Source organism: Canis lupus, chromosome X, assembly GCF_048164855.1.
Source record: "Canis lupus baileyi chromosome X, mCanLup2.hap1, whole genome shotgun sequence".
In the NCBI taxonomy this organism is placed as follows: domain Eukaryota; kingdom Metazoa; phylum Chordata; class Mammalia; order Carnivora; family Canidae; genus Canis; species Canis lupus.
The window spans coordinates 44,872,090-44,885,044 of record NC_132876.1 but is presented as its reverse complement, the minus strand read 5'-3'; the positions used below and the strand labels follow the sequence as shown (position 1 = coordinate 44,885,044).

Below are 12,955 nucleotides of genomic sequence, written 5' to 3'. Positions count from 1 at the left end.
AAGTAAACCATTTGGGACAACTATGCAGTTTTTAGATGCAACCACTGGAGGGTGTTTGATTTTAATCCTTCCTTCCTGAATGAGGAAATTCATGTTCTCTGAATTCCGATTTGCGAGTGCAAACTGCAGAAGTTCTTAAAAAGGCCCTTTGACAATTTTTCTTTTTCCATCAACATTTCAGAGCTGGCTGAGCAATCACCATGTCACGATTAACGAGTTTTTCCTTTGGCATTTTTAGCACGCATTCAGGAAGTTGATGAAGTATATGAATAATATACTTGGTTTACACATGAATGACAGAGTAGAACATTTTGGACTTGTGTATGTGTGTTATTAAAGAAGCTTCTGTGGTCTGTATTTGCAGCTATTGGTACAAATTTAACAAGTTATGCTATATAAATATAGACACATTCCTGGGGGGGAAAACTAGTTACAATATTATAAGCAATGTTTGTCTCTCACATCTCATTTAAAATATGTTGACCCAAGACTACTCCTTCCTCCAAAAACTAGCAATGAGGCCTTTGAGGATTGTAAAAGCAGACTTCATAATATCATCCTTGATCTACAACAATAATTTTCTATGAATCAAATTAATGAGGTCTATGACACTAATCCATTAATGTTTAATGTCTTCACATTTGATGTACCTTCAGTTTCTTTTGCACCACTCTCATGGCATTCCAACGCAATCTCATTAACACACAAACCTTTCCAATGCATACAGTTTCAAAAGTACATAAATGGGACTCCCCCACCTTCTCTCCATCTCTGTCTCTGTTTCAGTCTTTCTCTTCCTCATATGACCAAGAGTTCTCACAAAGCTTCAATAGAAAGATGCCACTTTCCAAGATAAGGTGGTGTCTGTACTGCCCCTACTAGGGATGTCCTTTGGCCATCATGAACCAACAGAGATGGGGAGATTTGACACAAATATTTTTTCCTAAAGGCTAAAACTAAAAGTCTTCTGATCTGGACATTATTTTCCTGGCATCGGCCTACCTTTCCATCCTTGAGCCTGTGGCCAGGATCTTCCTTATGTTTTCTCAGGTTTGGTGCCTGAATGTGGCAAGAATTCCTACTTTCCAGTAAAAATTTGGTTTGTCTCTTCCCAGGCTAGAAACATCTGTCCTGAGAATAGCAAAAGCAACTTTGTTGCCAACAGGCATCTGAATGTCAGAACTGACAGGCAACCAAAAGAAAGCCAGATAGAAAACACCCTACTCAAACTGCCTAGAGACACAAACTTGAGAAGTAGAGATTTTCTCACTCCTGCAGCTGCTGGGTTTTGTGGTATAAAGTACTGTACACAGAGCACATTGTGTTCATGGGGCCTAGTGGATCCTTGAGGAATGAACAGATGTGCTCTGAAGCTGACATGTGACCAATAGAACCCAGCTGTGCAATTGAGATCCTGAGATTGGGGACATTTTTGGATGAGGACCATTTAGATTCTCTAGCCCATCTTATCTCAGTGTTTCTGCAGGAATTAAAAAATATAAAAGGTTATTGAGTTAGAATGAGGGCTACTGATCAGATGGAGAAAATAGCATTATAAGTAGAAATAACCCAATCCTGTAGCTGTTGTTTGCCTCTAAGAGAAAGCAATCAAGTTACTTAAAAATGCATATGCAATATTTATTAACAATTGTAAATTGAGCCAGTTCTGTCTGAAGCTTTAGAAAAATCTATAAATATCTAAGTGGACTTTGAAGAGAAAAAAAATTCTTCCAAAGCATTTATCTCAATTTTCCTTTCAATGCATAGAAAGACTGTGGGGATCTCTAAGTGAGTTATTCATGCATTATTACACTAGAGAAGAGATTAGTAAGTTAAAGATATTATCATACATATATTTGCTCAGCTATGTCTGTTGAAGCTTTATTTATGAATTTGGCCTCAAGTATCAGTATTATTGAAGGGGTAATTGAGTGAATGAAACTCCAGAATCCTATAACTCCTTCAGTAATTACAGGGAAAATGATAATGTCTGATTACATTCTTGCATTTCCTCGCTATTCTAATCTTCAGTTTTTTAATGCTTAGTGCTAGCCATGTGATTGTGCTGACAATGGAATGACAAATGAGTGGAGAATACATCTGGTGTCAGATGATCCCTAGTCACTTCTAAGTGAGGCATGCAAAAAATATTTTTGTACATGGATCTGGAAGTACTCATTGCCAATAGTTCCTCTAATAGCTGGACATATTGGATACTATTCAAGTAACTTTTTCCTTGGGGAGTAATAAAATCTGATGTCTGTGACCTAAAAAGTGTGATGCAGAGGTGACATGCAGAACCATGGAAATTTAGCACATTGTGTGCAATTTACTCACACGGAATAAAATTAGATATGCCCACTATCCCATTCATGTTAGAATCAAGAGAAAGGGAACTGTACCCCAATATGTCCCCAAATGTACTGAGGTCAACAGACTGAGGTTTCTCATGAAAGTTTGAGGTCAAGGAAGAACTGTGTAGAATTTCAATTGAGAAATCTACTGCTTGAGTAGCACAAAGAACAGGCTCCTTAAAACACACACACACACACACACACACACACACACACACAAACACACACACACACGCACCAGAAGACCAGGATAAAACTATCTTTAAGTACAAAGGAGCCACAGAAAAAATATAAGGAGCAAGTTGTCTTGTCTGAGATTGCACTGATTGAAATTAGTTCAATCTACAAGTTTCTAGGGCATGAGATTATGGGAGAAAAGGGAAAGAACATTTTGCAGACTTTTTTGCTACTTTCCACATTATCTTCCTTTCAATTTTCTCTGAATGTGTTTCATTACTTACCTCTACTCTCAACAAAGAGGTGAGGAGAGATGAGAAGGAATTTAGAGATGTGGACAATATTCTAGAGTAGATTCTGCATACTCTCATGCTTCTCCACTCACCCACAGTAAAGTGTAATAGCAAAAGTAAAGGATTCAATACTAGAAATATAGTCTTCAAAGTCAAAATTGTGAGTAAATATAATTTGCGATATTTACAAGATCTCAGCAATCCATGTTAACCATTGATCAACCTATCAAGAAGAATTAATTTGGATCCTTAACATTAGTCAACAGAGGACAAAACTCCTACCAAAAATTTAGCCCCATGAACTATCTATAACTTATCAAGCCGTGGGCTTGGAGAGGTAAGGGACAGAGAAAGTTTTTGTAGGATAAGTAATATGACACACTGTGTGATTTAGAAATTCCCTCTTTCCCACACATAAACCTAGTTAAATAAAAATTTTATTGCCCCAAACTTTGTGGCAAACAACACAGGCAGAATTTTATATCTCCAGAAGCAGAATCAAGACCCAAACCTTTAGTAATATCAGCCAAGATAAAGAGGTTGTCAACCTGTATAACTCTTTCAATAGATTAATATTAAGCATCATTATTTAAAGTGCATATAGGGCAGCCCCGGTGGCGCAGCGGTTTAGCGCCGCCTGTAGCCCAGGGTGTGATCCTGGAGACCTTGGATGGAGTCCCACATCAGGCTCTCTGCATGGTGCCTGCTTCTCCTTCTGCCTCTCTCTCTCTCTCTCTCTCTCTCTCTCTCTCTCTCTCTCTGTGACTCTATGAATAAATAAATAAAATCTTTAAAAAAATAAAGTGCATATAGTATTTTCAGTGAGACTACATTATAAAGTATCTCACTATAAGTGTTTAGTTATACCAGAGGGCTAATAATTTCTCCCAAATATATAGTGCTGAATGATACATTTTTCTCTGGTACATATAAACCTATATTATTTTTGCTGATTTCTCCATACCAGTCATAGAAAAGGACCTGTCTCAGTCAATTAGAAGGAGCCCATTTCTAATTTCTTCTTTTTTCATTTCTAATTTCAATTTCGAAATTAAATCTTGATTTTACATATTGATATATTAACCGATAGTTTTTCATTTTTCATTTCTAATTTCAATTTCGAAATTAAATCTTGATTTTACATATTGATATATTAACCGATAGTTTTATTTATTTATTTATTTATTTATTTATTTATTTATTTATGATAATTACAGAGAGAGAGAGAGAGAGAGGCAGCGACACAGGCAGAGGGAGAAGCAGGCTCCATGCAGGGAGCCCGACGTGGGATTCGATCCCGGGTGTCCAGGATCGCGCCCTGGGCCAAAGGCAGGCACCAAACCGCTGCGCCACCCAGGGATCCCTAACTGATAGTTTTTATAAATACCACCGTTAATAGCTATCAGTTAGCTAATTGTGACCAAAAATCAATGAAGTAGTAGTTGTGTTAATGCAACCTGTCTGACCCTAATGATCTATTTAACAGATAGTGGATGTACATAGCTGTGGGTATAAGAATATCAAACTACTATTATTTGAACCTAGAAAAAAAGTAAACTATGTCTTTGCCTACAGGCTGTTTTTTAACTTTTTAAAAATATGCCAACTATCCCTAACAATGACCCTGACATAAGATAATTTACAAGTAGCTAATTGATTAGTTTGATAAATCAGATGGCTAGTAGGCAGTAGCAAGATCTCATGAAAGTTTCTGAATATATAGTTTTTTTTTCTCCCTTCTCCTTCTGCCTATATCTGTAGCAGATTCAGTTCCTGAGATTTAGAAGAGTACTGAGTTCTTTTGAGAAAGTACATACATCCTATTAGAGCAATTTCTTGGGGCTGCCATTCTTCTTGCTTCTATTTTATTGCTTTATTTCTTTCTTCAGTTTACTTTTTTGGTTTGTAATAAGCATCCTGTTTTCACGTCACATTTGTAGATGCTTTTCTACTTTTCTAAATGCACTGTAATTTTGGTTTATACAACTGCCCCTGGGCAGCCCTGGTGGCTTAGCGGTTTAGTGCTGCCTTCAGCCTGGGTTGTGATCCTGGAGACCCAGGATCGAGTCCCACATCGGGCTTCCTGTGTGGAGCCTGCTTCTCCCTCTGCCTGTGTCTCTGCCTCTCTTTCTGTGTCTCTCATGAATAAATAAATAAAATCTTTAAAAAAATACAACTGTCCCTGAAGGAAATTTTTTAATTGAATTTTCTTTCCTTTTGATAGTTTAGGTAGTCACCTTCCTTGTCTCCTATTGGCTAGAACTTTCTTCATTCTCTAATATGCACACATCCCAAAGAGGACCTAGTGACAATGCATTTCCTTTCTAGAATATTTCCCAATCTCTGTCAACTTCCAGTATAGGCAAAAGAAAAAAGATTCTTTGCAGTTGTACTTAAAATGTAAAAAATGAATTTATACCAACTCAAGCACCCCTACTAAAACTATGTTCAAGGGGATTTTTATTCTTTACCAATTGTGAAGATCAAGTAGATTAAATGTAATTGGCTTTATTTTGTGTCTGATAATTTGGCATGGTTTCACAGCCTTTTCTAGAGAAGCAGAATGCTATCAGAACCAGGTCTCTTTGGTCTTTTCTGTCATTAGAAGTTACTCCAAACCAAAATCTGCAAAGAAATAACTTAATGACCTTTTATTTAAGGGATATTTTATATTTTTTATGTGGAAAAAAGAGCCTTTTCAGGGATTCCTGGTACTCAGTTGCTAAATTTGCCTGAATAAGTCAAAGCAAGATTTAATGAATATTCATGTGTTCTGTGGATTTAGGGATTTTTTTTTAAAGTTTCCTTATTATCTCTTCGTGGTAACAAGCTTTTTAAAATGGTTTCTGAAGGTTTCTAAAATGTCCCCCACAAAACCACAGCTCTACCATGGCAAACACCACTGGCCTGTCAGAGACTACACTAGCTATAGACCAGCAATGTCTTAACATGATACCTGTTTCTGCTTAGTTTATTTGGAACTTTTCCAAACCTAAACACCCTGATTGGTCTCTAATTCAAGGGCAGCAAACTTTCTCTGTAAAGGTCCAGATAGTAAATATTTTTGGCTTTGTGGGTCATATATGGTCTCTGTTGCATCATATTCTTTTTTTTCACAACCCTTAAAAAAATTATTCCTTGCTCACAGACCATACGAAAACAGGACATGTTCTTAATGGATCAGGCACTAGTTTACAGTCATTGAATGCAGACATGCAACCTGGGGGTAAGAAGGAAATTATTTGGGGCACTTGCTGCATGGAAGCCAGCAACAACTCCCTGGCTAAAGATTAGCAAGTAAAAAATATTAACTCTACTTGTTTGGTCTCATGTTAGTTTACTTATATTTTCCATGATGGCTAAGTACTGTTTTTTTTCTCAAAGATAAAAAGCATAAAATAAATACCTAAAAAGGGAGGAAGGAATGGGGGAAAAGGGAGACAGATGAAAGAGGAAGGGACAGCAAGAGAGGGAAAGGCAGAAAGAGTGAGCAAGAAAGCAAAAGGGAAGATAAAAGGACAAGAAGGGGAGAGAAGACAGAAAAAGAGAGAGGTAGAGAGGAGTAGGAGGTAAGGGGGCAGAAAAAAACATAGAAAAACAGAGAGAGAGCCAGAATACGGAAGCTAGTGCACAGTCTCTCCTTCTTTTCCTTAGAGCCAGGCAGCTCTTAGAGGCACCTCCCCAGCTGCTTTGAAACATTGAGGTTGCTGCCCAGCCACTGATCACCATCCCAAGAAGTGAAATGTGGGCTCCACATCTGAAAACTTCCACTTGGTTTTTCACCAAGTGAAATGGAACACAAAATTCAGGGCCCAACCAAATGGCTCATGTTTTCTTTGGGACACTTGGTCCGTGTCTACCCAGGGAAAATTTTGATGTACTGACTGACTCCAGTGCATATGATTAATGTATATATAGGGCAAACCAGGATAATTCAGACCTTTTTTTCTTCCACGGCAGGTTTTCAGCCGGAATTATCTGGATGGTTGCCTCAACTCTCCACTAGGCTTTGCCAGGATAAGCACAGCCAGTGTAGTATGCAGGAGACAGGGACCACTCCCTATCCAAGGCTCCCTTCAACACCCACACCCTGTGCAGCTGAGCATAGTGGGATCTGTCCTGACAATCATTCCTTCTGGGACCAAATGCAAATTCTGTCTAATGAATCTCTAAGAAGCCTCCCAAACCCTAAATGTTGCATTTGGCTTAGCTGTCAAATGGCAAAATAGAATAGACAGATGAAGGAGGAGAACCATACAAATGGGAGGAAAAATTGTACCCTGTTCCCTTTCCCCTTCAGGAAAGAAGATAGCCAGAGCCCAGAAATCCCAATCAAATTAATTGGTATGTATGTGTATAGTTTCTCTCAAGACTGTGGACACCTGGGATATAATTTTTTTCTTTAAATAGAGATATGTATAGATAGACATACATTTTGTTTTTTAAAATACAGTTAAAAAGTAAAGTAGACTACATATCAACACAGAAAAAGTGTGGCTCATAGAGGCATAGTTTATGTGACATATGTGCTCCTGACAAGATTTGTACAGATCATTTTTAAAAATTAAATGAAAAGCTGCAATTAATGAAGGGAAGAATACTACTTGAAATAACCCATTGGTAAATTATTTTGTAAAGAATTCCTCTGTAAAATTAATAATTAACTAATAATTTACCTGGAAAACTGTATTTTCATGGACTCCTGCACTTATGCCATAATTCTGGGTTTGGGTTTTGTTCTGTTTTGCTTTGCTTTGTGTGGAGGGAAGGTGAAAAGAATAACGGGAAAGATGCATGATAGTTTATTTTACTATATCTTACAGATCCTACCTCTAATGATGAAGCTTCTCACATAACTTCTTTCTTTTTGGGAGCAGAGAGAAAAGAAGAAAGTGAAGAGTCAGAGCTGTTGATACATTGGGATAAAATTTTTCCACTCTATTGAAACTTTCTACCTTTCCTTCCATTCTGTTTCACCAGTTCTCTAAGTGATAATTACAGAGTGATAACTTCCACCATTGCTGCTTATGTGGTGTTTTCATTTTTCTTTGTTTTTTTTGTAGTTGTTTTTACTGATTTTATTTACTTTTATTTTTTATGGATTTCAATGCTGATTTTTCCCTGAATACATAATCTCTTTCAATTCTTAAGAAGTTCCGTTTCCCCTTAGGAGTTAGCTTACTGATAGTCATTGTAACTACTGCGTGAAAAAGTCCTAAAATGTATTAATTAAAAACCTAAACGATAGTAACCACAAATTGTTAAATGGGACATTCTATTTATCTCTTTTCAAAAGTTTTTTTGTTTCTCTCTTGGGTGTGTAGGAAGTTTCCTCATTTTCACTTGTGAGAGTGTTCTTGCTGCCTGCTGGTGAAAATAAAATCCTGGAAAAGAGAGAGACCTGTAAAATATGCATCTGTAAAAGAAGTTTCTCTTTTCAAGTGGCTTGTATGGGACTGTTTGGTGGCCCCACACTATGTACTGGACGTGACTCCTTGAAAGCAGTCTGTAACCTTGGGCAAATTTGCAGTGACAAATGTTGCTATGCTTCTGTAAGCACTGCTTCTGCTAGAGGGCATTGTACATGAGACAAGGCCTTGTGCTCTACTTAGTAAAGGCCTCGTGCTCTGTTGCCGCACCTGTGTCCAAGTCCCCATTTGTTAACACATGTGTGTGTTTCCCTTTTTGGCGGATAAGACTTGGGGAAGCATGATTGCAAAAAGATTATTCCACGGAATAAATAAATCTAGAGTTAGTTGAGTGTTTTTCCACCATGAAAGAACTATGACATAATCACTGCACTCTCAGAATTGCTCCACAAAGTAAGGCAAAGACTTCTCAACTGATAGACTCCCACTTTACTGCTCATTCCACGCCATCCCCCACCTCTAACTTCACCCCTTTCTCTTCCCTGGAACAAAGAGCAGCTGGTTTAAATTAAACTCATGGGCACATACACACCACTTCCCTATCTCTCAGTTCAAGGGCAAAATGGAGAACCTAAGATTGCAAATAACAAGAGGTATTCTGAGAAATGAGCTATGATTCTAGAAGAGATTTTCCACTATTTCCATCACAAATATTTTTGAAGTTGTTCATATCCATATACCTCCTGATTGCTTAGTAGTTTAAAACTAGGGGGAAAACCAAAGCAAACCCATAAATACAGTGACCCTTCATTTATTAAACAGCTCCATTTCTCTTTTCATCAATCCGATCATTACTTGTTCCCTTAGAGTACTAACCTGAAAGCCTGCCTTGAGTTAAATGATTAAATAAAAAATAGCTGAAATACACGTAAACCCTGAAAAAGTTAGAGTTTTGTATTAGTCAACAGAACACTGTAAGTAATGATAAGTGGAAAGAAAAAGTATAAGTGGAGGGATTTTTTTCATTGTTCTTTTTAAGGAGATGGACTTTATGAATATGCAACACAAGAAAAAATGTGATGTAGCTTAGTGAAAGATTGGCTTTTTGCTATATTAAAGTACAAACCTAACTCTTTAAAGACTGGAAATGTCTTTGTTTTACTCTTTCTCTCTTTCTGTGATTTGTAGCATATGTTGAAGATCTCACAAGATGTGTTGAGCAAAGCAGAAGACTTATTATCGTGCTAACTCCAGACTATACTCTCAGACGAGGATGGAGTATTTTCGAATTGGAAAGCAAACTCCATAACATGCTAGTCAGTGGAGAAATCAAAGTGATTTTGATTGAGTGTACAGAATTAAAAGGAAAGATGAATTGCCTGGAAGTGGAATCACTAAAGCGCAGCATCAAACTTCTGTCCTTGATCAAGTGGAAGGGACCCAAGAGCAGCAAATTAAATTCTAAGTTTTGGAAGCAATTAGTATATGAAATGCCCATCAAGAAAAAAGAAATGCTTTCTCGGTGCCATGTTCTGGACTCTGCAGAACAAGGACTCTTTGGAGAACTCCAGCCTATACCCTCTATTGCCATGACCAGTACCCCTGCCTCTCTGGTGTCATCTCAAGCTGATCTCCCTGATTTCCACCATTCAGATTCAATGCAAATGAGACACTGTTGCAGAGGTTATAAACACAAGATGCCAACCACCACCTTGCCGGTACCTTCCTTAGGCAACCACCACACTTACTGCAACCTGCCTCTGACACTACTCAATGGACAGCTACCCCTTAATAATACCCTGAAAGATACCCAGGCATCTCATAGGAACAGTTCCCTGCTACCTTTATCATCCAAAGAGCTTAGCTTCACCAGTGACATTTGGTAGTGAAAACTCTGAAGTCCTCTGAACAGCTATGGAGCATACAGAGTTTCTGCTTTGCCAAGCATAAAGTACACATAATAACACTGAGGTGCTGAAAAATTGTTCGAAGTAGAAGGCACAGAATCCATTTTGTACTTAAAATTTTTGTTTAAATTTCTAGAATAGTGGGGAGGGAGGGAAAGAAGAACCTGCTTTTGTAGTATAGTACCTTGTTTCAATGTATAGTTTTGATTTCTTCCTGAAAATAAAAATTTAAAAACCCTCTTGTTTTAGAGTAGATTTTTATGATACCGTTTGGACTGCAAACTTAGTAGATGAGGTATCTTCCCCATATTTATAAACATTTTAATATTTACATAGTATTTGGAATAAAGAAAACTTGAAGACTTTAATTGAGTTTGAAAATTCTGAACGATGTTTAAGGGGAAGAGAGAACTTCTATAGAATAACTGAAAAATCAGGAATTATCAAGAAAGAAGTGTTGAAGCACCCCAATTAGAAGATTGTAGAAGAAGATCAGTTTAAAAAAATGTGACTAAACTGTTTGGAACTTTTTCAACATAATGGACAACTTCTCTAGACTAAATCAACAGCTCATAATGACAGCTTATAGTTGTATAGGGAAGCACATCTTCTCTAGATAAACTGGTAGGTAGGCAAACAATATGCATTTCTTAAGCAAATAAATAGTCTGCTAGTTCTTTGAAGATAATTTTAAAGAACTCTTAGGGCTTTCTAGCCTACTTCAAAAGTTTTACAAATTTGAAAAGACGTTTTAAGATACACATTTTATTGTTTGCTAATAATTCACATTTTGGATGTTTTTCCAAATGATCTCTTGTCCTGCTTTATACAAAGATGTGAGCATCTTCCTACTTTTTTTTTTACAGCATCACTGGAGTTTGAATTTAAATAAATATTGACTGCAGGTGTCAGCAATAGAAAAGACAGAAAACAACAATACCTACAGATGAAATGCAAAATGAGGGATCCCTGGGTGGCGCACAGGTTTAGCGCCTGCCTCTGGCCCTGGAGACCCGGGATCAAATCCCACTTCAGGCTCCCAGTGCATGGAGCCTGCTTCTCCCTCTGCCTATGTCTCTGCCTCTCTCTCTCTCTCTTTCTCTCTCTCTCTGTGTGTGTGTGTGACTATCATAAATAAATAAAAAAATTTAAAAAAATGAAATGCAAAATGATTCAAGTTTACTAGTGGTAGAGCACCAATTGCAGTGATTCTCATCTGAAATGTAGTTGTGAAACAGACTATTCTGTAGACATATAATATCTGCTTGGCCATGTGCGCAAAGTTCCTGCAGAAGTATCTCTATCCCTGGTGCTTCTAAGAGTCTATTTTATAGACTAAACTTCGCCACCCTCACATTATGACTGTGGCTGTACCACACCAGAAAAATCCCTTTGAATAATCTAAAATATTATTAATTTGCTGTAAGGATTGTGCCCTTATTCTAGTGTTTATTGTGGATTATTACTTTGTGTTCTTTCCACTCAATTTTGGTGTGTTCTCCACGAAGACGCCTGTGAGGACCAATTTTTAATCAAGGTTGATTCTGGCAACCTTGCAAATGGTTCATAAATCATGTTTTTGGACAAATACAAATAAGGACTGATGTACACCGTGTGTAAAAATGAAGAATTTGCCCAGCCCTTATAAATGTGAAACTCAAATGTATACAAAATATTAGATAATGTTTTCATTACTTCTTTCAACCTCTTTACATTATTGATTCCCTGTGATCCATGGGTTTTGTTTAAAGAACTTGTTTCTCCATCACTTTTCTATATCCAGCTGCTCAGAAAATGCATTGTGCACCAACCATATGTAAAAGCTTAGCTGTGATACATGTTCATATCATAGTGGGACAATTAGTTGCTGCTCCTTTGAAAAGTCCTGTTCAACACGTATAGGTGTTTCATAGATGTATTGTTTCCACGGAGAAAGGTGATTTTGCATCTGTAAAAAAATATACAGGTATTTCAAAATGGAGATTTATCAATTCCAAACTGTTTTCCAAGTGTTATAAAGTTGTATTTACTCTTCATTGTTCTTTAATGATATGTGTAATTACTAAGTTAATAACCTGCATGAAATGAGTAGTATACCTGTTTAAATGACCAATTGTACTTTTTATTATTTTGTTTTTCACAGAAGCTTAGATTAATTCAAATAGAATGTTCAGTGGTATTTTTAAACTAATAGTTCTGTATTGAGCATGCCAGTTCTGAAAATATAACATGGGTTTCTCTGCTTCCTTTATTTACAATGATTAAACGTGGGTAGCAATTTGAGTTGGCTGGCCACAATGTGTCCTTTCACTACCAGTAAGTACTCAAAAACAGAGCATTCACACTTGTGCTGGGGAACTTGACAAGAAACCTTTTCTACCATTTTCAGGAACCAATGTGTACACTATCTATAAAAATTTATTTCTAGATGGCAATTCAAAATTTGATTTTCATCTGAGATTTTTTAAAGATATAGCCCATAGGGTATAATAAGCATTTAGTCTAGAACATAATATATTCTTCCACTACTTTTCACAGTAAGAAAAACTTTCTTCTCAATTTTTCACTAAAATGAATTTGAAAATTTAGAAATATACTAGTGCAATTAGTTCCTATATGTTCATAGCAAATTTATTTAGCTCATCCATCAACAGTATACATGCTTTTAAAAATTGAGGCTATTTTAAGATAAGAAAAATTCTGAAAATGTCACAAATTTTGAGACAAATGAGAAATGCACAAAAGCAATAGATACATAGGAAGTGAAAGCTGCATTAAGAATAAACAGTGCTCAGGAGAAAGTCAACATGTACATAGTTTTAATTTGACAAAATATAAAATCTGTCAGGTTTGGT

At 36.8% G+C, this 12,955-nt stretch overlaps 1 protein-coding gene across 1 annotated transcript in view; it reads left to right on the top strand.

Moving 5' to 3' along the window:
- Nucleotides 1–12,383, top strand: part of IL1RAPL2 (interleukin 1 receptor accessory protein like 2) — a 1,316,516-nt gene extending 1,304,133 nt beyond the window's left edge. The window contains exon 11 of the mRNA XM_072815909.1: nt 9,382–12,383. Within this exon, the coding sequence (XP_072672010.1) occupies nt 9,382–10,079 (698 nt within the window). The 3' untranslated portion in view covers nt 10,080–12,383. The remainder of the gene's footprint in view (nt 1–9,381) is intronic.
- Nucleotides 12,384–12,955: the final 572 nt, after the last annotated feature.